General features: G+C 41.9%; 1 protein-coding gene and 3 long non-coding RNA genes across 6 annotated transcripts in view; 3 read left to right on the top strand and 1 right to left on the bottom strand.

Moving 5' to 3' along the window:
* Positions 1 to 27910, bottom strand: part of LOC140582834 (uncharacterized) — a 137630-nt gene that overhangs the window by 18280 nt on the left and 91440 nt on the right. The window lies entirely within an intron of this gene.
* On the top strand, positions 9144 to 21213 carry LOC140582832 (uncharacterized). 2 transcript variants are annotated; one of them, XR_011985620.1, is made up of 7 exons: positions 9224 to 9275; positions 9850 to 9936; positions 14556 to 14746; positions 14986 to 15078; positions 15162 to 15317; positions 15471 to 15643; positions 20618 to 21213. It is a non-coding gene; the product is annotated as an uncharacterized lncRNA (long non-coding RNA). The 2 variants fall into 2 exon arrangements; XR_011985619.1 differs by lacking the exon at positions 9850 to 9936 and having other exon boundaries at positions 9144 to 9275.
* LOC140582836 (uncharacterized) lies at positions 11945 to 13388 on the top strand. The gene is made up of 3 exons (XR_011985625.1): positions 11945 to 12155; positions 12734 to 12804; positions 13085 to 13388. It is a non-coding gene; the product is annotated as an uncharacterized lncRNA (long non-coding RNA).
* On the top strand, positions 17205 to 21213 carry LOC140582825 (E3 SUMO-protein ligase ZBED1-like). The gene is made up of 2 exons (XM_072707229.1): positions 17205 to 18096; positions 18756 to 21213. Exons 1-2 carry the CDS (start codon positions 17337 to 17339, stop codon positions 19772 to 19774), a joined length of 1779 nt encoding a protein of 592 aa, XP_072563330.1. The 5' UTR covers positions 17205 to 17336; the 3' UTR covers positions 19775 to 21213.

The following is a 27910-nucleotide window of genomic DNA, read 5'->3' on the forward strand; positions in this document are numbered from 1 at the left end:
AGTTAAATAGCAAAACAGTTGAAGAGGCATGGGAATTTTTCAAAAGCACATTGTTGCAAGTGCAAGAGGACTTCATACCTGTTTCCAGCAAAACTAAATCTAGGAAACGACAACCAAGGTGGTTTAATAAGGAAATTAAGAATAAAGTCAGGAGGAAAAGGGCTCTGTTCCACAACTGGAAAATAACTAATGATTTCAAAATCAAGCAGGAGTATCTAAGTCTACAGGCAGAGTTAAAAAATGACATTAGGCTATCAAAGAGGGATGTAGAAAGAAAAATTGCATTGGAGGCTAAGCATGACAGTAAAGGTTTCTTCCAATATTTTAACTCTAAGAGAGCACTAAAAGCTGAAATCACTAATTTGCAGGATAGTAAGGGCCTTATAATTGATAACGAAATTGATATGGTAAACGAGTTTAATGATTATTTTTCAAGGGTGTTCACAATAGAGAACACAAGTAATTTACCACCAATTAATACGAATACAGCATCGTCTATGACCAATATATGTATAACTGAGGTTGATGTGATACTAAGCCTAGCTAAACTCAAAATAAATAAATCGCAGGGGCCTGATGGCATCTTACCTTTAGTCTTGAAAGAGATGAGGGATATTATTAGCCAACCTTTGACTTTAATATTCCAGAAATCGTTATCTGCGGGTGTGGTACCATCAGATTGGAAGCATGCTAATATAACACCCATATTCAAAAAAGGGGATAGAAGTAATCCAGCAAACTATAGGCCAATCAGTTTAACTAGCATTACTGGAAAAATAATGGAAGCTATAATTCAAGTGAAAATGGTAGATTACCTAGATGCAAATAACATTATAAAGGATAGCCAACATGGATTTAGGAGAGGTAGATCCTGCTTAACGAATCTGCTTGAGTTCTTTGAGGAAGCTACAAGTGAAATTGATCACAAAAAGGCCTATGATGTGATTTACTTAGATTTCCAGAAAGCCTTTGATGTTGTCCCCCACAAACGGCTCTTGTTAAAGCTTAAAGCTGCAGGAATTTTAGGAACTGTGGCAGCTTGGATCAAAAACTGGCTAACTGATAGGAAGCAGCGAGTAGTTATTAGAGGCACTATGTCACAGTGGGCCTCCGTTTATAGTGGGGTACCGCAGGGTTCAATTTTAGGACCACTATTGTTCCTAATTTACATTAATGATATTGACACGAATACATACAGTAAACTGGTTAAATTTGCAGACGACACTAAGGTGGGCGGGGTAGCAGATACTAATCAAGCAGCAGAGAGGCTTCAACGGGATCTGGATTTAATTAGCGAATGGGCTGATACTTGGCAGATGAAATTTAACACAGATAAATGTAAGGTAATCCATGCAGGGAGCAGAAATATACAGTACAGATATTTTATGGGTTCCACTGAAATAAAGGTAGCTGATTACGAGAAAGATCTCGGTATGTATGTTGATGCTTCCATGTCCCACTCTCGCCAATGTGGGGAAGCAATAAAAAAGGCGAACAGAATGTTGGGTTATATCTCTAGATGTGTGGAGTTTAAGTCCAGGGAGGTGATGTTACACTTATATAATTCCTTGGTAAGACCCCACCTAGAATACTGTGTGCAGGTTTGGTCACCATACCTCAAGAAGGACATTGCTGCCTTAGAAAAGGTGCAACGAAGAGCTACGAGAATGATTCCTGGTCTTAGAGGAATGTCTTACGAGGAGAGGTTAGCGGAACTGAATCTGTTCAGCCTTGAGCAAAGGAGACTAAGGGGGGATATGATTCAGGTCTATAAGATTCTAACGGGTCTGGATGCTGTTCAGCCAAATGACTATTTCAATATTAGTCTAAATACTAGAACTCGTGGCCATAAGTGGAAATTAGCGGGAGAACATTTTAAAACAAATTTGAGGAAGCACTTCTTTACACAGCGTGTAGTCAGAGTATGGAATAGTCTTCCTGCTATTGTAGTGGAAGCTAAAACCATGGGTTCCTTTAAATCAGAGCTAGATAAGATTTTAACAACTCTGAGATATTAGCTAAGTTCTCCCCAAACGAGCTTGATGGGCCGAATGGCCTCCTCTCGTTTGTAAATTTCTTATGTTCTTATGTTCTCTATTCTGACTCTTCCATTTGCAATGTCCTCTAACAATGCAAGAGCAGCCATGGTTGGAATATTTTTTGTCTTTCCCTGCACCGTTTTATTGTCACAGATTGATTACGATCAGGTGACCGATGGCCAAATAATTTCGATGTATTTCATGCAGACCGCGTCATGAATGCGAGTCTGACACAGTGAAACTGCAGTAGCACTCTTTTGCCAGTAGGTGCCTCCATTTTGCCAAATCGAGCAGAAACTTGCGTACGCCTTGTCTGGGGTTGCCGTGAGAATGTGCGTGGCGGTACGCCAAGTTTAGTTTTTATACATCTCGACGTGAGCGTGGAAACGGGCGTGCGCAACATTTTCGTGCGTAAGCACCGTTTATACATGAGGCCCCAGGTGTCTTCCGTTTCCGATTTACTCCTTCGGGCGCACAAGCTCCATGCTGTGCTAGGCCCCACTACACCTCACAGGCCAGGGAATAGGACCCGGGTTGGGTTAAACAGTTCTGTTTATTGTTTTGGTTGTTCACACCCCGGGGTCACGAAGCGAACGTGCCCTAATTGTAGTCCTACACCGGGTCAGTTTGACGTGAGTGTTTCAGACCCTACGAGTCCTATGGTAGTCACTCAGCCGGCGTACCACCCCACCCGTCCGGGGTTCAGTGGCGGCCAGGGGGGGCGTGGTCGTAGAGGCCCCGGCAGGTTCCCTTCTCAACCCACACCATCGGTTAATGCCCTGTCTCTTCCCGAGATTTCCGATAACGGCTCGACTGCTTTGTGGAATGTTCCCTTGTTAGTGGCGATTTCTCTAAAGGGTAATTGGCTACAGGCAACCCTGGATACGGGGGCGTCGGTCTCGGCAGTTCACCCCAGAGTCCTTGCGCTTGGCGGTCTTGCCCATAAGGTGCGACCGTGGGTGGCTCCACCGTTGACCCTGGCGGATTCTGGTCCTTGCTCCCCACAGGGCATCCTGTGGATGTCGTTCTCGTTCAGGGGCAAATCCTTTTATCACCGGTTCGTAGTTATTCCTGGCCTGACTTCTCCTGTTATTCTTGGTATGGATTTCATGATCAGGGCCTCACTGAGTATCCACGTTCCGTCTCGTTTTGTTACATTCGGCGAGGGGGTGAGCACACCTGCTTCAGGAGAGGAGGCATTCGCCGTGGGTGTTGAAGATCTAGGGGATGCTGAGACTTTGGACGGTCCCGTTGTGGCCTCTCTGTCATCTTCCTCAGAGCCGGAGTGTAGCGTACCAGGTACCGATAACACTGACATGACAGGTTTGCTCAGGGAGTTTGCCGACCTGTTCTCAGGCAGGCTCGGGCACACTGCCTTAGTAGAGCATGCCATTGAGGTGACTTCGGAGAAGCCTATTAACCTCCCCCCATATCGCACTTCGCCGGCAAAACATGTTATCATTGAAGGGCAGATCGAGAAGATGCTCCGTGATGAAGTAATTGAACCATGTTCTAGTCCCTGGGCTTTCCCCATTGTCATTGTGCAGAAGCCAAGTGGTGAGGCCCGTTTCTGTGTGGATTACAGGAAACTGAATGATGTTACGGTGAAGGACTCATTCCCGCTCCCGAGAATTGATGAGACACTTGATTTCCTCTCGCGGGGCAGGTTCATCTCTACCTTGGACCTATCCAGAGGCTATTGGCAAGTTTCTGTGGCCCCTAACTCTCGACCCAAGACAGCTTTTGTTTCTCACTGTGGCCTGTTCCAGTTTAGGGTTCTCCCTTTTGGTTTATGTAATGCCCCCGCCACTTTTCAGCGGCTGATGCAGTCTGTTTTAGCCGGACTGGTGTATAGAATCTGCGCGGTCTACTTAGACGACATTGTGGTGGCGTCACCCTCCCTAGAGGAACATCTTAAGGATTTGAGGGCTGTGTTTACCCGGTTGCGTGATGCAGGGCTGATGTTAAAGGGGGACAAGTGTCAGTTCCCTAAGGGAGGAGTTACTCTTCTTGGGTTACAAGATCTCTCAGGAGGGACTGAGCCCAAACCCTGAAAAAGTCAGGGCCATAGCAGAATTCCCCACTCCTGGCTCTGCGTTACAAGTCCGTCAGTTCCTTGGCCTGGCGGGTTACTACCGGAAGTTCATTAGTCAGTTCTCCAGTATTGCGGAACCATTGATTGCTTTGACCCGGGATGGGATAGAGTTTAAGTGGGATGAGTCTTGCCAGAGGGCATTGGAGGAGCTGAAGGTACGACTTACCTCATCCCCTATACTGCTGTTCCCTGATTTTACGAAACCATTTTTCCTCCACACAGATGCATGTAACTCTGGCCTAGGGGCAGCCCTCATGCAACGTGATTCATCAGGCAGGGAGATAGCAGTCGCGTTCGCCAGCTGTACCCTGCATAAGGCCGAGCGGAAGTACTCGACCTCTGAGAAAGAGTGTTTAGCTGTCGTTTGGGCGCTAGAGTATTTCCGGCCATATGTGGAGGGGTCTCTGGTTACTGTTTATTCGGATCACAACAGTCTGCAGTGGTTGATGTCTCGACCAGACCCCACAGGCCGTTTAGCTAGGTGGTGTTTGCGACTCCAGGAATTTGATTTTAGGGTCGTGTTTAAGCCTGGGAGAGCGAACAAGGTCCCAGACGCACTGTCACGTAACCCTTTACCCGACGTGGAACACACTGACCTCCTGCCTGAGCACGGTATATTGGGTGCTTTGAATTTAAGATCCCAGCCACAGGTCTTGCTGGAGGACCGGGATCAGCTGAGGACCCTCCAAGCAGAGGACCCAAATATAATGAAACTCTTACATTTGCTGGGCCTGGACAATGCAACTAATGAGAAACTAAGAGAAAAGTTCTCTGTGCAGGACGGACTCTTGTATTACCATGACACTAAGAGTCTGACTCCACTTCGTCCTTCCAGGTCTCTTCGCTTGTATATTCCTACTAAGCTTCGCTCCACGTTACTGGCTTATTTCCATGACCACCCTACTGCTGGTCATCTGGGTATAGCCAAAACCTTTCACCGGTTACAAACCCGTGTTTTTTGGCCAAGATTGAGGCGAGACGTGAAGGCATATGTGAAATCTTGCACAGTGTGTCAGCTGATTAAACCGAGCCAGCAAAAACCTTCAGGCCTCATGGTGGTAGTCGTGGCGTCACGGCCATGGGAGTATGCAGGGGTGGACTTTGTGGGCCCCCTGCCTCGGACCGCACAGGGTCATGCCCACATTTTGGTGTTCGTGGATTATTTCACGAAATGGGTTGAGATTTGTGCGGTACGGGAGGCTACTGCGGTGGTGGTGGCTGACAAGTTCATGGAGAATATTGTGGCGCGACATGGGGCGCCGACCTATCTAATTTCGGACAGAGGGACCCCTTTCGTGAACACTGTTTTTGACTCATTGCTGAGGCGCCTTGGTACGGAGCATCGGCTTACTACCGCGTACCACCCTCAGACAAACATGACTGAGAGGGTGAATAGGACGCTAAAGACGGCGATCCGTGCTTCCGTGGGCGGGATGCATAGATCCTGGGATCGGTTCATCCCTCATCTTTCATTTGCGCTCCGCACTGCTCCTCATGCTAGCACTGGCGATACACCGGCGTTTCTTTTGTACGGCAGAGATTTGCACACTCCGCTCGACCTTCTGCTAACTCGCGATGCCGGCCCAGCCCCACACAGCATGCAGGATTACAGGGAGGGACTGGTAGCTGCTTTGAAGGTCGCTTATGCCCGTGTACGGGACTGTCTCGCAGAGAGCCACGCCGTGCAGAAGAAGCAGTATGATAGGCGTCGGCAGCACGTCACCTTTAAGATCAATGACCTTGTGAAAGTGCGCGATCACCCACGATCGGACGGGTTGAGTGGATTCGCAGCCAAGCTTGTGCCAGTTTTTAAGGGCCCCTTTAGGGTCTCCCAAAGACTATCAGACGTGAATTACCGCCTTACCTCATTACAGGACGGTAGAGATATCGGGGTGTTTCACGTAGTTAACATGTGCCCTTTCTATACTTGGGACTCTGCCATCTCAAAAAGGGCGGTGGACTCACTAGTGCCAGACATGCCCGCTGACTCCGATGTGGGGGACGACCCAGACCTTGCTGCTTGGGACGCTTTGCCATTCAGGGACGATGTAGCTGTCCCTGTTGACTCAACTGATGCAAAAGCACCCACTACGGTTCCAGATGGTGACTTTATCCCCGAACCTGACGCAAGTGACGGACTTGGTGATATGCTTTTCTCTGTGGCTCGGACCCCAGATGGTGAATTGGAGATGGCCGTACACCTGGACCCTGTTGCAAGTGGCTCCCCTGACCAGGCCCCCTCCCCAGGCTGTCCACATGGTTATGGTCTGAGGTTGAGGAGGGTGCCCCGTATCACTGCTAGTTGGCATGCTACACACTGGACTGACCCTTACCATGTCCGGAGACTAGACGTGGACTGATTGGATGGAGTAAGATTGTTTGTTCTGTTCTTGTGTTGCTGGTTGCCTTGTGCTTGTTAAAGGAGAAAGAAAATGTTAGAAATGGTTGTTCTGGTGTGTCTCCCTCCGTCTTCTGCGTCTCGTATCTGTCTCTATCTGTTGAGCTGTTTGATTTCTCCCTATCACCTTTACTTTCCGAGATGGGTACATTATCTCGTTGCAGTATTGAATTTCTTGCCATGTATGGTTATCTCAATTTCCCCCCCCTAAATGTGTCCATGTGTGGTGCTGGGGCGGGTGATGATTGCTCTCTTGTGTTTTCTTTTATTGTTGGGCTGGGGTCAGCCCTTTTTCTTGGAAAGGGGGGATGTAACGAGCTAAATATCAGGGTTAACCCCGCGACGTGGGAGGAGTGGGCGTGTGTGCACGCACAGCCGGACGGAGACGTAGGTGACGCGAGGAGGGGGCGTGACAGACCGGTGAGAGCAAGGGAAGAGAAGGAGACATACCTTGTTGTTCTGTGTACTACTACCGACCGCTAATAAAGTACCAAGTCCTGTCTACCTGCCCTGGTTACTGTGTGTCTGTGCGTGGAGTCGACCGCAGGCACACCTGTGGACGAGCAGGGTAACCCTCAGACGAAATCCTCCGAGGCTGCACTCATCGCTTCCAACCAAAAACCCAGCTCATCACAATAGTGAGAATGTTTATAATGAAAACGTGTAGGCTTTACTGCAGAAGCTCACAGAAAACAATTTTAAACAGAGAGAGAGGGCATAACATTAACTTACCTGATGGATCGTTGGTAATATTTCCGGAAGATGACCATGTCACAGTTTCGCAAAATGAATTCACGCCTCCTCCTGAAGTGACTTGCTATGCGCCTTCGCCGTTTCCAGTGCATTAAAACATTGTTTTTCAGCCGCATCCGCGCTTCTTTCTCGAAATGTATAGTTTGTCTAAAGTGATGTATACAAACTATATGGTATACGATGACCAGCGATACAATCAGCCAGCGCAGTCGTCCCTCCATACTAAATAGCGGCATGTTGTCTCCTCGCTTTGTTTACTTCCGGGAGTTTCATTGGAATTTTCCCACAAGTTAATTCTGACCAATTAAAAAGCAGTTCACGAAATACGTTTAATGGCACATCTGGCCAACGAGTGATGTAGATGTTGTCACATGACTGCATTTTGGTTCGTTTCAACTGGTTCGGACCAGAGCAATCAGTGTGGTGTGAAAAGGACCCAAAACGGCAGAAAAATGCTACACTGTATCATTTGTTGCCCTTGGTCCGGACCAAATGAACCGAACCACAGATGTGAAAGCACCCTAAAATAGTTAAGCAAATATACAGCAGTCAGTGCTTCAGTTCTCCATACTGAGCATACTTAAGTTCTCCAGTGTGTTCAGTACAATCTTATACAATAAAAACAATAAATTGATTAAAAAAAATAAAATAACATCCTGTGATCGTATAAGTGAGATACGCACCTGAATACAATTGTGAACATGCAAAGGGAAGAAGTCAGAGTCCCCACGTCTTCTCTGCTGTGTGAGGTAACAGAATCATGTGAATAATTTCGTGCATTTACAAAATGTGAACAATTTAGTACAGTTCATGCATTTAACTATACACAACATATAGTGTTACAGAAATTTGTACTGAATTCACGTTTTCAGTTTTCATTAAAAGGCACTGAAGTTCTTACCATGGAAATGCTGTTGGTCCAGGTTGGGCAGCGTACCTTACTCGCCGTCAAATGCTCAAGAGGAGCGGCTGTTCAAAATGAATATCAGTGGCGCGATTTGAAAAGTGCGTCAAGGCTGCGGCCTGTGCACTGAGCTGGAAGCGGTTGGGCTGCTGTGCACATGCGTGCAGACGGTTGGCTTAGATTTCGAAGCACTGACCCAGAGCTATGATAGCCTGATAGTGTTTTAAGCAATAATCAGTGCAAGTTCACACTTCATGTTAACTAATTAAAAGTTCAGTTCATCCAGAAAAAAATAATAAACTCACGTTCATACTTCACCATTTTAAGTGAGCGCTAACTCATTTTTTTTTGCCGGTTTCAACTAAGGTTTTTTATGCCAATATTATGTAATAGCAACCTATACATTTTACATAGACACGCCCACAATATGCAAAAGATATTAAGAGCAAAAAAACGTGATGATGTGGTCTCATTTTTTTAGATTGTGGGGGGGTGGACTAACACATGCATGGATGCTGAGTACATAATACATAAACGTGAGGGGCTGCTGCTGCCTCACCTGTGCAATTCCATTCTGGATAATCTTTTTAAAAGTAATTTAAAAAAACATTGGACTTAGAAGTTAAATGTCAAGGTAATGTAAAACTAATAGGACTTACCTCAAAATTACAAAGAAAAATGCTAAATTTCTAGTATGGTCATAAATCTTTAAATTATGAATTACTTTTTAAATTATAATTAAATGTTGTGATTTTACATAAATTTGTACGTAATTTGAGAAAATGGGAAACATACAGTGTAAATTAAACAGTATTTTTCCTTTTAAAAATGTGAAAAAATTGCAAAAATGCATTACTGGCGTTATGCGTAAAATATAAAGGTTGGTTTATTAATTCAGGGATAATTTCTGTAATTTTACTGAAGCCCAGGCCCGGGCTTCAGTGGCGGGAACGCAATAATGTCAGCAGAATCAAAGCAGCTGCGGGACGGATCCGCGGGACGAGCGCGCGAAGCTTCATTTTCTGGAATCTGAAAGGATCACCACAGCTTACGGTCGAGGAAAACCGAGGAAACCGCTTCATTGAGGTACGTACAAGTCACATAGTGCGGTCAAAATATGCTAGAAGACAACTACTACCTTTTTGATTATGGTGGGTCGTTAATTGTTAAGTTAATCTTAACATCTGAGACTGTTAGCTGTAGCGATCTTACTAAAATAAGCGTGGGTCGGTTAATAAAAGACAACTGAGAGTTATCATACTGTGAAATATGTTTTTATTTCAATTAATTGTATTCTTCAGGTGAGTTTAGTAGATTTAAAATGTGCAGAAACATTTGACATTCAATAGCACACTGTCTCCATTTTAGGTTCGGCCACATATCCAAGTTTAAGTATTGTTTTTTTATTCTTATTGTGTAATTCTAGCTATCTGGAAAGAGTAGAAATACCATCATGTAAAACTGTTGTCTGACAATTATACAATACAAATTGGGGGAAAAACGTTTAAACGTTAATGAGTAAGTCAGAATCTCAGTGCACGGAGGAGTTCATTGCAGTAAGTTTATTTGCTTATATACCTTACTGTTATGGTAGGCTGTAATGTTTCTCAGTAAATTTAAGAAAACCGTTTTGTAGCAACACAGTTTATTATATTTTCAGGACCCGAACTCGAGCAGCCGCAACTTCAGTCTTTTCCTCTTGATAAAACAATCCCCGTGAGTGTGACTACTGACACCTAGTGGTCAGGTTAATACTGGCAACTCAAATACATTCTATCACCACATCCCCTTTCCTTTAGATGTAAAGAACAAGTTATTCCAAGGAGTTATGCAAACGTATCGATTGAATAACCATTAAACAAACACTGTATAAATTGTAAGACTTAATACAGAAAATGACAGCCTCCAGAATTATTTACATTGAGCAGTCACAATCAACAAACCGCATTTTTTTTTTTAAACTCAAATGACTCTTTTATGATTAAGCACTATTTACAGGTCAAGTCTATCAGGGGGCTTTACTGTGCGTTTAGATCTTCGCAGTACAGGTGAATGCATGGCTTCAGCTGGTTCCTTGTCAGCCAGTACTGGAAGCGGTTCAGGGCTTTTTGATGATTCTACACAGTCAGTGTCCTCTGCAGACAAATCCGCTAGCACTGTCTCTTTCGTTTTCAACTGACTCCTCCGATTTCTTCACAGGATTTGACCATCTTCTGTCCTGACAGTGTAAGATCTCGGGTTCACCTCCTCTAGGACTGTGGCTCTGCTAGACCATATACTGCAATCCCCAAGTCTTACTGTGCCATTACTGGAGAGTGGTTCCAATCCTTTTGATGTCTTGTCATAATTTGTCTTTTGTCGCTGTCTCAGGAGCTGTTGTTTCCTCTTTAGATTTTTGTTCTTATTTGGTGTTGCTAAGCAAGGAAGTGTGGTTCGTAATCTGCGTCCCATCAGGATTTCCGCAGGAGACACACCATGTTCTAATGGTGAAGCACGGTAATTCAGCAGCGCTAAATAAGGGTCTGATCGACTGTCTCCTGCTTTCTTGAGTAGTAACTTCACACTGTGTACTCCTTTCTCCGCTTTCCCATTCGACTGTGGATATAATGGGCTCGATGTCACATGTTGAAACCTATACTCCTCAGCAAATCTCTGAAAGTCTTTGCTACTGTAGCATGGCCCATTATCACTACAAACAACCTGTGGGATGCCGTGTCTCGCAAAGATGGACTTCATCTGTGTTACCACACCCGCAGTCGATGCACTGGTAAGCAACGCAATCTCTGGATAGTTTGACAGATAGTCTATCACAAGCAAGTAGTTTTGTCCATCCAGGAAAAATAAGTCAGTCCCAACTTTCTGCCATGGTGCGTCTGGTGGGTCATTGACAATCATTGGCTCCTTCTGTTGCTTAGCTCGATGCTTCAGACACGTATCACAGGTTGACACCATCCTGTGAATGTTGGCGTTTATTTCAGGCCAATAGATTGCAGTTCTAGCCCTTCTTTTACATTTTTCTGCTCCAAGGTGGCCCTCATGTAGCCTTTTCAACATCTCTTGACGCAGTGACTCTGGGATGATGATCCTGTTCTGTCTCAGCAGAAGTCCTTTGACCACACTCAGCTCTGTTCTGATATTGTAGTACTGGGCACATTCTCCTCTAGACCAGCCATCATTCAGATGCGTAATGACCTGCTGCAAGCAACTGTCTTTCTCAGTCTCCACTACAATTTGCTTGAGCTTTGCGTCTGTGACTTTAGGACATCCATGAGCCTTTTGTTGTGCTGTTCTATCATGGAGCCCCACAGTACAATATCATCCACATAAACACGCACACCCTCAATGCCCTCAATTATGTGTTCCATAGTTCTGTGAAACACTTCAGGAGCGGAGGAAATTCCAAATGGCATCCTTAAAAAGGAGTATCGGCCAAAGGGCGTGTTAAATGTGCAATACCTTGTGCTGCCCTTATGTAGTTTCAGCTGCCAAAAGCCTTGGGATGCGTCCAGCTTTGTAAAGAACTTGGCTCCTGCCATCTCGCTTATGATTTCTTCTTGTGTCGGAATTTGATAATGTTCTCTCTGAATGTTGGAATTTAAGTCCTTTGGATCCATACACACGCGTAGCGCACCATTTCCTTTTTTCACACACACCATTGAATTGACCCACTCAGTAGGCTCTTCCACTTTTTCGATGACTCCCATCGATGTCATTCTCTCCAATTCTTGTATCAGTTCTTGGGGCAAGGACTACTGGCTGTGCATCTTTTTTCAACTGTATTTTGTAGGTGAAGGGTAATACTCCAAATCCTTCAAAGATGTCTGGAAACTGTGCCACTATATTTTTCACAGTGTCCTTTGTCTCTCCACTATTTATGAGGTATACTCTTTTCACCAGACCTAGGTCTTCACATGCCTTGTCTCCCAACACAGAATCATGTCCACCTGGAACAACCACAAACTTGAGGTGATGTATTTTGTTTCTCATTTTTACCTGTAGTCTGCATGTTCCTTTTGTTGGGATGTGCTGTCCATTTTAGGCTTTGAGTCGCACTGTTTTTGGGCCTATTCGTGGCTTAATTTTCATTGCTCTGACATCAGGCTCTGAAATCAGATTGACTTTTGCTCCTGTATCTAGCTTGAGTGACACGATAACTCCATTAATTTCCAGAGCTGTCATCCACTTGTCCTGCGCAACGGTATTTACATCAGTCTGTTCTGTTATTTCCTGACTGGAATCAGCCTGCTCCACCAGGCCAATAAAAAATTTGTCACTGAGATCTGTTTCCTCCACTGCATGGACACGTTCCTTTTGACCCTGTTTGGCTTTGGAAAAGCACTGTTTGGCAAAATGATTCTGCCCTTTACATTTAGCACAGACTTTGCCATAAGCTGGACACTGCTTTGGGAGGTGTCTTCTACTACATCTCTGGCAATTAAACAGTTCTTTCTCCTTTTGTTGCTTCATTTTACTCATCACACATCTCTGCATCTTCCCTGTTACTGCAGCTACAGCTGAACTGTCAATTCCACTTGTCTTTGCAGTTTCATAAAATGTTTTAGCATGCTGAAGTGCTATTTCACTGGCATGACATATACGCATAGCACCATTCAAGGTAAGCTCCGTCTCTCTCAAGAGCCTCTCCCTTACTTTTTTATCAGTGATGCCAAACACAATTTGGTCACGAATCATAGAGTCCTGCAACTGTCTGATGTTGCATGTTTTTGCTTTAAACTTTAAATCCATTAAGAAACTGTCAAAAGTCTCCCCCTGTTGCTGCAGACGAGAACGGAAAACATACCTTTCAAAAGTCTCATTCTTTTCCCCATGTAATGTTTCTTAGTAAATTTAAGAAAACCGTTTTTGTAGCAACACAGAGTTTATTATATTTTCAGGACCCGAACTCGAGCAGCCGCAACTTCAGTCTTTTCCTCTTGATAAAACAATCCCCGTGAGTGTGACTACTGACACCTAGTGGTCTGGTTAGTCCTGGCAACTCAAATACATTCTATCAACACAGTAGGCTATATGCATTGATTATTATGACAGAATTCTGTGGTGGTGTGAAATTGATCTGTGCACCCGCGCAGAGATTTGCGCACTTGTATTTCAATCTTGTACACCCCTGCAACAAAAGGCAGACTCTGCTTGTAATAGAATTCATCACAGAATGTAAAGACATGAAATGACTATTGAAGGAAAATGGTTTGAAGGAAACCATAGATTCAAGAGTGTCAAAAAGGGTAGTAATATTTTATGGATTGTGTATTTAAATGTATAATTTCTTTTTCAGATGTTTTTAGTCGTTGAATTTCTGGAATCCAAGACTGTTAATGTTATAGCTGAGTCATGGTTTGAGGATGGTGTCACTTGGTGGCCAAATTATACTAGTGATGAATGCATACTGTAAACAGAGCTGTACAAAAATGTGAGGAACCAGGGACTGACTTGTCTTGTAGAGACAAAATTCAACCCAACTATGTTCTGAAATATACAGACTGCATAATGACCATAATTAAAATTTTAATTATCAATTTGATTCACCAAGATTTGCTTATTTGATGTAAACAAATGCCTGTTACTGTGTCAATAATGTATTCCTTAATTTACATAAATTTAAGTCAGTACTTGGTTGAGTTGGAACACTTGTACTAATTTTACATTTGGCATTAGTTTCTTTTCAAAGAAAAGGACAGCAGTGTAAATTATTGCTGAAATGGAATCTTAAAAATGTACTCTGCTTAATAAACTACTTAGCTAGTATAGTGACCAAAAGGAAATAATAGTTCAACTAGAACTCAGTGTGTAAACAATGTGCTTTGTAAGACACAGCAGCAGGTAAGGTTGTAGCCTTGCTGTTGGAGTTTGCATGCATGAAAACAGCATTACTTAAAGGATCAGATTATGCCACAAAATGGAACTGCTTGTGTACTTTGTGTAAAGTGATACATTTAAGCATTTCTTACGTGTGAGTTTGCATTTATTGATATTTTGTGAATTCTGATCAGGTGATTATGGAAAGGCAAGAGAGAGCACATACTAGGTGTTGGGCTGCAATGGTTATATTCCATAATTATCAAATAATTAAGTAAAAGGTAGTTTGTAGTGTGGCTATTAGTCCTGCACAACTTCAAAGGTCAAATGACACAGGGATTCATTGATAAGATCTATAGTGTAGACTAATTGAATGTTTAGTGTCTGGTTGAATTTAAGCAATTCTTACTCATTTTAATGCAGTTTATTGATGTAGTTTAAACAAACTGAACAAGTCTGATACAAGGAGTCTCTGTCGGTTTTGACAAAATATTGACTACGCTTATGCCAAAATATTGACTACGCTTGACTGTGATTTGTTTTGTTTGTTAGGCAAGTTTTTGGTGATACAGACTCAGACAATGAACTAGAAGTGGGTAAAAAGAGGAGATGCAGCAATATCTCCTCTGCACCAGCACCACCTATTCCTCCACCTACTCCTGACATACCATCTGATTCAGCTTGCCAGACCTCTACTGGACCTCTGCTAAACCTGAGGCATACTGAATATCCTTGTTTTACGAGTATGTTCCTTTGTTTTCGTTGAATCATTCTGTAAGCACCGGTTATGCTAATATCCACCTATTAAACATTAATATAACTATTCAGTCAGCTTAGTTCCGAAGGACTGACAGTTACTGTAACTACATGTGCTTAGCAGAACTCAGCCAGATGAGTCATTGAAAGTTGTTTAATTTACTGCTATGATAGTGAATTCTTTTATATGGCTGTGTTTATTTCTAATCATTGTCATTTTTCACAGCTGCACCACCTGCCCCCATTACGACATTTGGCATGCCTTCCAGTCCTCTGCACCACTTCTCCATTAGACATTCTGAACACGGTCGTTACACAGGTACTATACTTTTATGATTACTTTTTATAAAGCTTTGTTCATCAAAGCGATCACTTGCATGCATTCTACTTGCCTCTCTCCAGCTCCAGTGCCTGCAGTTGTCACCCCCATCTCTCACATGCCCTCAAGCTCTATGAGCCAGGTCTCTGCTACACCCCTTTCTGATGAACATCAGGACCATTCATTTAACCCCAGGTTTAGACTGGGGAGGACAGGCACTGGATCTATTCCTTGCTCTGGTAAAATTCTTTCAATTTGAAAACTGAGTCTGTGACTAAACGATGTTTAAAAGAACTTGGTAGATAATATTGTCCTTCTGACCACATTATGAATATATATGTAATAAACCTAAATCAACTATTTTAATTAAATACTTTCCCAACTCTTTGTAGCCGCTCAACTGCACATCCTAACACTGTTGGAACATATCAAGGTACAGCAGATGCAGCTTGCTGCTGCCATTAGTAATCTCGCTGCACGTATGGCGACAGACACCATGTCTGAAGTTGAGGAGTTGGAGGAGTGGCTTAAAGATTCAAGAAACTCGCATGCTAAGCAAACCATGGTATTGTAACCTTTTTTAATTTAAATAATTTAAAATGTAAATAAAACTGCATCATTACTGTGCCAATATACTGCTTATATTGTATCAGATCTCTGAATATTGACTACTTTCATCGTTTACCATTAACATAGTTCATGAAAACAGCAAAACCGAATAATAAATTAGGTTTAACGTTCAGATAAACCCTGAATTGTTTGTATGACATGATTTGATGCACAATCAGGAGCTCCTACAGTTGGTTTTCACAGTTTGTATGTACAGTCGAACCTCGTTACAACGTACCCCGTTTATAACGTTTACACCAATACGACGTTCAAATTTCTATGTCCCGAATTCGCGTAATGCATTATTCCATTTGCCGGTATCGCTTAGAACGTATACCTTTACAGCGTAAACTTCGATATAACGTATGATTTTCAGAGGAAAATAGGCAAACTACCCTTCGTTACAACGTACAGCCTCATCTTCCGAGCGTGCGCACAATTCAGAATCGGCTGTTGCCGGCCATCTACATCACTTAGCAACGCCTAACTGTATGAACCTATCCTCACGAAGCATTCCACGCCAGCCGGACTCCTTGCATGCAGCCCCCGTTTTTTCATGGTTTTGCATGGTGTCATGCTGCCGCATATCAAGCAAGATGCCTGCTAAAAGGAAACGGATTTCGCTGACCGACAAGGTGGAAATAATTCAGAATTATACATGGCAGACTTATACTGCCGATGCGAACTAAGTTCTGAAACTGTGTGGTTATTGGGGTAGTTGTGTGACATATAGTGAAAGAAATTAACAAAAGACAGATGTCTAACACATGTATCGAAATTTATTTCAGCCAATTGAATCATATACAGGTGCATAATTTCGGTTTGACATTAGGTTACAGTAGGGCTGGACAATAATTCGATATCAATATATATCGCGATAGAATTTTTTTCAATAACGGTGATACGATTTTTAAACACATTTCCGATATTTCGATATACATTTGAATATATATATATCATCACGCAATTCTGTTCTGCTCTTTCTGACGTCTGAGCACTGAACGTCATTCAGTGACAAATGCTAATGTATAAAATTATATATATATATTATCAGATATATATATATATATATCTCATTTTGTTGCTAAAACTTTCCGCGACGGAGCTTAACCAACTACTGCTGAGCGCTGGCAGCGTGTCTGTGATGTACGTCATCACGCAATTCTGTTCTGCTCTTTCTGACGGCTGAGCACTGAACGTCATTCAGTGACAAATGCTAATGTATAAAATTATATATATATATTATCAGATATATATATATCTCTCATTTTGTTGCTAAAATATTCTGCGACGGAGCTTAACCAACTACTGCTGAGCGCTGGTAGCGTGTCTGTGATGTACGTCATCACGCAATTTGTCACTGAATGACGTTCAGTGCTCAGCCGTCAGAAAGAGCAGAACAGAATTGCGTGATGACGTACATCACAGACACGCTGCCAGCGCTCAGCAGGAGTTGGTTAAGCTCCGTCGCGGAAAGTTTTAGCAACAAAATGAGTACCCCTGACCGCAATACAGATGTGGATGAACAAGCTTCCATAAGTAAGAAGGCAGACGAAATAGTTGATAAGACAGGAAAGACTAATTCAGTGGTGTGGAAGTGGTTCGGCTTTTTAAGTTCGGATAAACTTCAGGTTTCGGTGCTCTGCAAAATGTGCCGGAGAGTGGTGCCGACTAGCAGCGGGAACACATCAAATCTGTTCCACCATTTGAAGCAGTTCCACCCGATAGAACATACTGAGAGTCAGAAGATGAGGCATCATAAAAGTTTAAGCCAACCTGTCCCCGGACCATCACCACCACCTCCATCCCCCTCCCCGACACCAAAACCAGAGAAGTCAATGAAGCAAACACAGATGGCTGCATTCCTACCTTATGACAAACAGTCTAAACGTCATAAAGACATTACTAGGGCTGTTACAAACTTCTTGGCTAAGGACATGATGCCATTTAGTATGGTGGATAGCGTGGGCTTCAGAAAAATGATGTCAGTCATTGACCCCCGATTCGAGCTCCCTAGTCGAAAATATTTTTCACGCACGGCTATACCTGCACTTTATAGTGAAGTTAGGGACAGGGTGGAGGAGCAACTTAAGTCAGTGTCGTATTTTGCGACCACAGCTGACCTCTGGTCTAGTCGAACCTCGGAACCGTACTTGAGCCTGACAGTCCACTTTATTGACAAAGGTTGGAATCTTGTCAGCTTATGCCTCCAGACGGTCTACTTTCCAGAGGATCACACGGGCGAAGCAATTGCAGCCGGACTTGCAGATGCGCTCGCCTCCTGGGGACTCAGCGACGAAAAACAGGTCTGCATCACCACAGATAGCGGGACCAATATCATCAAAGCCGCTGAGTTGAATGGATGGACAAGACTACAATGCTTCGGGCATCGATTGAACTCGGCCATTGGTAAGTTATACACAGTTCATGCAAATGCTCGCCATTATATCAGCGCTGGCCGCTTCAAATAGATTTTCATAAAGGCTTTGACTTCGCTAAATAAAAATGTGGCGCTGTTTTTTTTTTTTAAAATGAATGTGTCTAAAAAGGAAACTTACTGTATTCAGAAAAGTTTCTGTCATTTTCATTTAATTTTTACTATAATTCATGACCACTGCGCTACTTTGTGTCCAAATGTTACCAGGAAAATGTGGGAAACAGCACCTCCTGGAAGAGGATTAATAATTAATTGGCGTAGTGGCATAATTTTTATTATGATTTCTTTCCCTCTTTTTAAGCGATTTTATAGGGAATTCATTTAGTCTTTAGTCAAGACATACATATTTGTATAGATTCTTCACAGTTCTCTCAATTAAATTCAAATGTGTTTTACTGGCATGGGGAACAGATGTTTACTTTTTTTTGCCAAATCAGATGTGAAAATAATTAGATAAATTATTATTATTAAATAAGCAGAATTGTGAATTTTTCTGCAAAATAATATCTTATTAATAATATCTAATATTATTAATAAAAAAATAATAATAACAATATAAATTGTAGTTGAAATATAAATACAAATGATAACTATTGCAATCTGGAATCATTTTTTTTCTCTCTGTTTGCAGAGAAAGTTAACCAAGACAAGCGAGTGGACAGAGCTATTGGAGTCTGTAAAAAGGTAGTGGCTGCCTTCTCCTATTCATGGAAGAAGAAACGGGACCTGGCAACTGCTCAGGAGGAGTATCACTTGCCAAAGCACAAACTCATCAGTGAAACACCAACAAGATGGGGCTCCCGTCAACAAATGGTGAAGCGGGTTCTGGAGCAGAAAAGGGCCATCACAGAGGTTCTGTCAAAGGACAAGAAGACCAGGCCACTGATTCCTACCTGGCAAGATGTAGATGTTTTAGAGTCTATAGATGCAGCTCTAAGCCCACTCCTCGAATTCACTGATGCATTGTCCGGTGAATCCTATGTCAGTGTATCATTCCTAAAACCGGTGATGCATCTCTTCAACACCTCCATCTTGAAGGAGTCAAAGGATGACACAGAGCTCACCAGGACCATAAAGACAACAGTGATGGGATACCTTAACAAAAAGTATGATGACCCAACCATGGATGATCTACTTGACATGGCATGCCTCGTTGACCCAAGATTTAAGCTTCAGTACACTATGGAGGAGAAGAGAGAATACATCAAAGAGAGAGCTGTGTTGGAGATGCTTAAGGGAGAGAGAGCTGATGTGGTAAGGGAAGAGGAGTCCACAAAAGAAGCCATGGGAGATGCTTGTGCACCAGCCAAGAGAACAAAGCGGTCTCTGGCTAGCTTTTTTGCAAACAGGCCCACCACTACTACCAACACAGAAGGCTTGAGTGCACAGCAGGCAGTTGAGAGGGAGCTCAGCAACTACCTTCTTTCTCCAGATGCTGACAATGACTCAAACCCTCTGGATTGGTGGAAAGTCTATCAAAAGAACTTCCCCAGAGTAAGCCAACTGGCACAACATTACTTGTGCATTCAAGCCACAAGCTCCCCCTCTGAGAGAGTTTTTAGTACAGGTGGCAACATTGTCACATGTAAAAGGGCATCACTGAAGCCAGATAATGTAGACCAGCTTGTATTTCTTGCCAGAAACCTCTAGAGCCTGTCATAGGGTGTCATCAACACTCAACAATGTTCTGGCCAGAGCAATGTGTTCTTGTTGTTGCTCACTCTTTATTTATTTTATTATTTTTGTTTCTTTATCCTGGCTGAAGCAGTTTGTTTGTTGTTTCAATTTATATGAATAATCAGCCTGTTCTAGTTTAAATGGAAATATAATATTGTTAAGCTGAGTCTGAGAGTTTTATTTATTTGATAGTTTATTTCACATTTCTTATTTGTAAAGGCTAAATACAAATAAAAAGTGAACCTTATTTTTTTTTGTACTGTTTTTATTTAAAAAAAAAATTATATAATTTTAATAGGAGGAGTCTGGAGGTATTATAGACTTTGCAAATTCAGTTTGCAGACATCCATTGTGCGTGTCCTCGGCAGTTTTTTCCTGAGGCTTTTTAATATTGTCCATATCGATATCGGAATTATATCGTATCGACCAAAATTAAAAAATATATCGTGATATAAATTTTTGCCATATCGTCCAGGCCTAGGTTACAGTAAGGCGATTTGAACGATAAGCTGGCAGTGGATTTTGCGTTATGTCGGCTGTCTATGAGTAACTGAGATTAACCTAGTTTGAAGAATATAGTTCCTATTATATTCTTCAAACTACACAAGCTGTATGTCATAGTGTCAACTTGAGGGGCGTTTTCTAAAAGTTTTTTTTATATACATTTTGTGTTCTATCATTCATTTTGAGGGACTTGGTTACAACGTATTATGGTTATAACGTACAAATTCTTAATGTCCCCCGAGGTACGTTGTAACGAAGTTCGACTGTATACTTATCTTTGCCTTTTTATATGAAATATTTTTCTCTTCTCAGATTTCTGCTCTGGGTACTACAGGAGGACAAACACTAAGTCACATGGAACATACTTTCAAGGTTTTTCTCAGATGCAGTAGCCAAAAAAATAAACTGGAAAGGAGTTAATGGGAAGAAGTGCTTTAAAGAAATGCATACAAGAAGTTTGTTGATCAGTAAGTATGGTATATACACAGAAGCTGGGTATTAGACACCTTTCCTGCAGGGCTGTTTATTTTATGGTACATAGGGCAAAGATACTACTTTTTTTTAATCAGTTTTTTTTTTTTAACTATGTGAGTTTGTGTTTCTTTTAAACATTTCAACATTGCAAGAACTCAGAAATAATTGGACAATTGGCTATGAATGTTTCTTGGGCAGCTATGTTTTATTTCAGCATTAGGTCACGCATGTCTTTGAGTTGACTGATGGTTGAGAGTTTCTATTTAGATTATACACAACAGGTAAAATATAATGCAAAAAGTCCATACACCTCTAACTCCGTCCCTGCAAACAGAAAGGCACAGCATGTAGTAATTCATCATGTGTAGTAATTCCTCAAGTTATGCCTCACGTGACCAATTTTGATCAATTAAAATTAATATTTTAATCACTGACATAGCTGTTTTTTCCTTAGCTGATCTGCATTACACCAAAGCTTTCAAAATACAGTGTAGCAGATACTGAGAGAGATTCTTACGCCGTCCATTGGTTTAACCGGGCATCTGACTGGAGGTGGCCGGAAAGAACGTGCAAGAGCCAAAGAGGCTTCAACTGAGGTCAAATTTAGAAGGAAGAAGCATTATGGCTGTGTGTGTTTTTTAGCTTTGAAGATTTTTGCACTTGGTTCAATTTTAAAAATGTGACTTGGGTTGTCTTGGTTAGTCTGAGGCTTGACTCGTGTTCACAACATAGTAAGTATGTGGAATCGTATTTTCTGAGCAATAGCTGCTAACCTCCAAAAAGAAAATGGGACTGAAAGAGATAGGTACATTGGGTTTGCATTTTGAGGTAAAGATGGTGACATTTTAAGAATATCAAGTCTGGGAGCCCAGGGGGGTATTCCAGAAAGCAGGTTATGTGACATACCCGGGTAAGTTTAAGGGTAAGTTAGTGGATAACCTCATCTTTCAGTTCCAAAAACGGAGGTTAACTTTCTGGGTATGTACGTAACCATAGCAGCTTACTCTCTGAAGATAACCTGCTACTGAGCAGGTTATGTTCCAGGGTCGGTTTGTTGCAGAAGGTTACTGAGCATGGCGTGCCCTTTTGATGACGATCCTGTGGACATGGAGGCACAAATTATACAAGGTTTTTTTCGCCGGGAGAGAGTTATAAGACCACGTATTGATATCTTTTCATTTCCTAATGATTATTTGAAAAGCGTTATCGGTTTTCAAAAGAATCATTAATTTACTTAACATCTCTTGAAACCGCATATTGCAAATGTCACAAACCCAAACCGCCTGTCTGCGCTTAGCACAGAAAACATTCTGTACATAGCACTTCGGTTTTTTGCGTCAGGGCATTTTTTGTACAATATGGGCGACGCAGAGCATGTGGGAAAGGCAACTGTGTGTAGAGCCGTTCGCACAGTATGTCTGGTACTTAACACTTCTTACACACGTTTGTACAGTTCCCTGTCCATAAAGCTCTGCGTGTTATTAAAGAGGAATTCCACAGAGTGGTAGGTTTGTCCTTTGTAGTAAAATCTATGATGCATATTTAATATGTAGTCATACTATTTATATCTATACATGTATTCATCCTGCACACACACACACTTGATACTTCCATATATGACTTTCTGTTTCAGGGTTTCCAAATGTAATTTGGAATACATGTAATACATGTATAGTGACAATAAAAGGCATTCATTCATTCATAATTGGGTGCATTGATGACACCTACATTCCTATTAGGCTATTAAAGCTCCTTCAATAAATGAGGGAGACTATGTTAATAGGAAATCTATTCATAGTATCAATGTGCAGGTAACTTGATTTTGTATCCTTAATTTTTTGCCTTGTTACAATCATCAAACTCATTACTTTTTTCCACTAACTATAGGTAATCATTACAGGACAGTACAATGCTGGTTACCACTGGTTGCCCTCAGAAGGGGTGAGGGGAGGTGGTGGTGGGCCCCCGCCAGTTAGACGGGCTTCAGCCTTTTTTCTATTAGCTACATGACAGAAAGAATATACTAAATCGTGTTTAATAAATAGTTCAGTGATCGTGTAATCAAATATTACCTTTTTGCAGAATGTTTTTGTGTTTCATTTTGACTTGGCTCAAAGTTCTTCTGGCTCCAGAAGGATTACACCTTATTAAATAAGAAACCATATATTCCTAGTCGATACACATTGTTATTTTAACCTAAAGAAATGAATGGCAGGACAAGTAAATGCTTTCATAGTGATTTAACAGTCAAAAGGATGTGGAAGCGGTGTTTAATTATTTTGCATTATAATAAAAGGGGAGGCGATGTCAAATTTGCAATTTAATACACACGCATTTACTCTGTCCGTTATTTTTTGCCAAGCCAACTCTTTCTTTAGCCGATGCAGCCGTATTGCTTTTTTTCATTATTATTGGCTTGAATTCCTCATATGCGTGCATTAAAACTTCCAACTCCGCCTCTGTGAAGTATGCCGCTCTCTTTTTTTCACTTTGATTTTTCATTCTGACTCGTGAAATCGGCTATCAATTGAAAACGTCTTTATGTATGCACGGTGCACGCGCATTAACTCTGGGTAACCAATAGGAGGTTGATTGAACTTACTCTTCTCAGGTGTTTTGGAACCGACATACTCATGGTATGCGGGTTTGGGGTATATCAACCCAGAGGTTAAGATTTACCAAATGGTAAGTTAACCAAGCTTTCTGGAATACCCCCCAGGTGTCTGAGACATTAACCTTTTGTCTTTATGGACTTCCTGACCACTGGGTAGGGTCCCAAAGTAAATGTGAATGCTAATCTTTGTCGCTATGATAATGTGAAGGTCTGGGTGATACTGTCAGGCTGATTAGATTAGCACCTATGCATTTGAAAGGCACTGCTATGCTGATGAGATCAGGGCTGGGGAACTTCCAGGCTGATGCCTGGACTATACTTTGAGAGAATGTAATGTTGTGATAATGTGCTATACAAAAATAAATTTGTTGTTGTCGTTGTTGTTGTACTATGCTTTGTTTAGATTGTCTCCACCTCTGTGTATCCCTCCGCCCTTCAAACATATAAACTCTCCCGAGCTGAGTTTTAGTCAGACTTGGATGACTACAGCGACACACGGCAAGTTCTCAATAAAGAGTAACTTCTGCTTGAAAGATATCCCAAGGTCTCCTGGTCTCTGCTTCGACAAAGGAAAAAGTTTCCAACATAAGCAACAACGGACAGGTTTGCCAATGGCATTCCACACAAAAATAGGCTTAAAAATAAAGGAATCATAAGAACATAAGAACTATACAAACGAGAGGAGGCCATTCGGCCCATCAAGCTCGCTTGGGGAGAACTTAACTAATAGCTCAGAGTTGTTAAAATCTTATCTAGCTCTGATTTAAAGGAACCCAAGGATTCAGCTTGCACTACATTATCAGGAAGACTATTCCATACTCTGACTACACGCTGTGTAAAGAAGTGCTTCCTTAAATCCAGTTTGAAATGTTCTCCCGCTAATTTCCACCTATGGCCACGAGTTCTTGTATTTGAACTAATGCTGAAGTGATTATTTGGTTGAACAGCATCCAAACCTGTTAGAATCTTATATACCTGGATCGTGTCCCCCCTCAGTCTCCTTTGCTTGAGGCTGAACAGATTTAGCTCAACTAACCTTTCCTCGTATGACATTCCTCTAAGACCAGGAATCATTCTTGTGGCCCTACGCTGCACCTTTTCTAAGGCCGCAATGTCCTTTTTAAGATATGGTGACCAAACCTGCACACAATATTCTAGGTGAGGTCTCACCAAGGAATTGTATAATCTTAGCATTACCTCCCTTGACTTAAACTCCACACACCTGGAGATATACCCCAACATCCTATTGGCCTTTTCTATTGCTTCCTCGCACTGGCGAGAATGAGACATGGAAGCATCAACATATATACCAAGGTCTTTCTCATAATCAGTTACCTTTATTTCAGTAGGTCCCATAAAATACCTGTACTTTATATTTCTGCTCCCTACATGGAGTACCTTACATTTGTCTATGTTAAATTTCATCTGCCAGGTATTGGCCCAGTCACTAATTAAATCAAGATCTCGCTGTAGCTGCTGAGTCGCTAGTTCAGTATCTGCTACACCACCCACCTTGGTGTCATCTGCAAATTTCACCAGTTTACTGTATATATTGGTGTCTATATCATTTATGTAAATTAGGAACAATAGTGGTCCTAAAATTGAACCCTGCGGCACCCCACTATGAACGCAGGCCCACTGTGACATTGTGCCTCTTATAACTACTCGCTGCGTCCTATCTGTTAACCAGTTATCAATCCAGGTCGCTACAGTTCCTAAAATACCTGTCGCTTTGAGTTTAAGTAAGAGCCTCTTGTGGGGGACAACATAAATCAGTGGGCTTAATAGCATAAAGAATAAACAGGCTAAGCATCCACGTTTTAAATTCCTCATTTTTTTCTGTTGATGCTGCTGCTGCGTCTCTATAAAATAAATTTTCACTGACAGCATTACGTGAAATTAAAAAAATCCTATTAGACCTACTTTGAATTAATTTTTTGATTACCAATATTTACTTTATTTAGGAATAAACTGGTGACCTGCAACCTCTCCACGTGTCAGCTGTGAATCTCTTCACCTGGTGGAGACGGATTAAAGTAAAGCATTTGTAGTCCACAAAGAGCCCAGACACATGCTTATAGCCCCAGTAGTTTTAGAGTAACCCTTCAAAATATTAGGAGCATTATACACTGGGCCACTACCAATCTGATGCATGGCACACTGACCTGTAATAGATTGGAAATACACCAACGCACATTACATACTCAAACACACACCCCGTCTGCTCAAGGAATCATGCTTTTATTTTACAGTTTGCAAAGGAATTAGCAAGATAACCATAGCAAAATCACAGAGGTCAAAACAATGCAATCAGTGAAAATAGCCTAATTGATCAGGCCTGATCTGCAGCAGCATCACAGACAATATAAAATGTACTCAGGCAAATAAAGCTGAAAACCTACAGTATCTGTGGAGCATAAAAACATGATGACTAATGGGACCATTTAAGGAAGCCTCAAGAATTACCAGTGTGACCCACAGGACAATCGTTCACATTAACATCTGGGATGAGGGGACACATACCTGGAATGGGCTTGCCAGCCTAGGGCGATTGTTTCATTGATGGCTGTTTTGCACCTCTCTGCGATGCACATGCAGGGCTATCCATCCCCCAACAGTCTGGGAACACAACAATTAGGCTGAGATCACGTAAACAGCAGGTCACGTAATAAAGCAGAGTGAGTCAAATAAATGTATTAACACTAGAACTATTGAGCTTTTTATTTTCTGGTGAAAAATACCTAGAACTACTAAGGCAGCACAGATTTCCACAGAGCCATCAGCTCAGACTTTGAAACAGACAGACAGACAGACTGTGAGGGAGAGTAACCACTGAGACAAAAGACAGAATGAGCATGTTATCAACCATGGAGCATGACTTCACTCAGCTTATGACATTTGGAGTGTGTGGAGTTTAAGTCAAGGGAGGTGATGTTACATTTATATAATTCCTTGGTAAGACCCCACCTAGAATATTGTGTGCAGGTTTGGTCACCATACCTTAAGAAGGACATTGCTGCCTTAGAAAAGGTGCAACGGAGGGCTACGAGAATGATTCCTGGTCTTAGTGGAATGTCTTATGAGGAGAGGTTAGCTGAGCTGAATCTGTTTAGCTTTGAGCAAAGGAAACTAAGGGGGGACATAATCCAGGTCTATAAGATTTTAACGGGTCTGGATGCTGTTCAGCCAAATGGCTATTTCAATATTAGTTTAAAAACTAGAACTCGTGGCCATAAGTGGAAATTAGCTGGAGAACATTTTAAAACAAATTTGAGGAAGCACTTATTTACACAGCGTGTAGTTAGAGTATGGAATAGTCTTCCTGCTAGTCTAGCGGAAGCTAAAACCCTGGGTTCCTTTAAATCAGAGCTAGATAAGATTTTAACAACTCTGAGCTATTAGTTAAGTTCTCCTCAAACGAGCTTGATGGGCCGAAAGGCCACCTCTCGTTTGTAAATTTCTTATGTTCTTATGACTTTTGTGTACAAACATACATTGGAGACTTATGGGTAAGTATGTTTTCACTCTATTCGTTTCATTCTATTAGCAACTTTTCATTTCATTTTCACTCTATTTTTTATAAATAAAACAGACTTGTGTTTCCATATATTTTGTGAATATGTGTCTTTCATATTTGCAGGTCAGTCAGTGTGTGGGATATTTTGTATAGATATGGCAGGCTTTTGTGAAGGTTTCCATGTCACACACAAAGGTTTGGGCTACCAGTCTGAGTAAATGCAAATGTTTCAGGTTTCACAGGTAATTGGTGTGTTTGCACAACAAAAGCAGGAGGGCAATGAAGCTAATGGCTCAGCGAGAATCTGTGGCAGGCCTAGTAGTGCTAGAAAATTTACGCAGATTTGTGCAGGTTTAGTACTTCTAGCGTTAATGACATATTTTGGAAGGTTTTTTTCTTTTAACCAGTAATGCCAATAGCCCCATTGGATGAAGAGCAATACACCAAAATTTTAGGAACATTTTAGACTGAGCCTATCCTCCTGCTAATACTAGTAGTCACTGTATGTCAATTTGTCTGTGTCAGAACAGTACGGATTAGAACAATCTGTGGTACCATCTGTAATGCGATCTGGGCCCTTTAAGGCTGGCTCGCTTCAAATAGTGAGTGAGTGCGAGTGTGCGTTAGAGCAAGACGGGGGCGGGGTGGCAATTTCAGGCAGAAATTTCAGGGTAAAAACGGGGAAATCGAAATTGGATCATACTGGCAATGTTGCTCAGAATCGCTGTAGCTTTCCGATGGTATGCGGGGCGTTGCAGTGACCGACACATAAGAAAACAAACATTCATTATTACATTCTATTTATGTTAAATTGCGATCTTCCACATTAATCAAGAGGTAAAACTGACATAATTACAGCTCCGATAGCTTATATTAAAATCACCCCACAACATGGTTTTGAAATGGCAAAGACAGACACAAATCAAATGTATATGAGCAGCAACATAAGGGATCTGTTGTTTGGGTAAATTATATTATAGTATACTATATACATATGTGG

The sequence above is a fragment of the Paramormyrops kingsleyae genome, chromosome 25, assembly GCF_048594095.1.
Source record: "Paramormyrops kingsleyae isolate MSU_618 chromosome 25, PKINGS_0.4, whole genome shotgun sequence".
Classification (NCBI taxonomy): domain Eukaryota; kingdom Metazoa; phylum Chordata; class Actinopteri; order Osteoglossiformes; family Mormyridae; genus Paramormyrops; species Paramormyrops kingsleyae.

Coding starts and splice junctions, on each gene's coding strand:
- LOC140582825 (XM_072707229.1), top strand. CDS start 17,337: ATGTGCCGGAGAGTGGTGCCGACTAGCAGCGGGAACACATCAAATCTG. Junction 18,097..18,755: donor TCGATTGAACTCGGCCATTG/GTAAGTTATACA, acceptor CTCTGTTTGCAG/AGAAAGTTAACCAAGACAAG.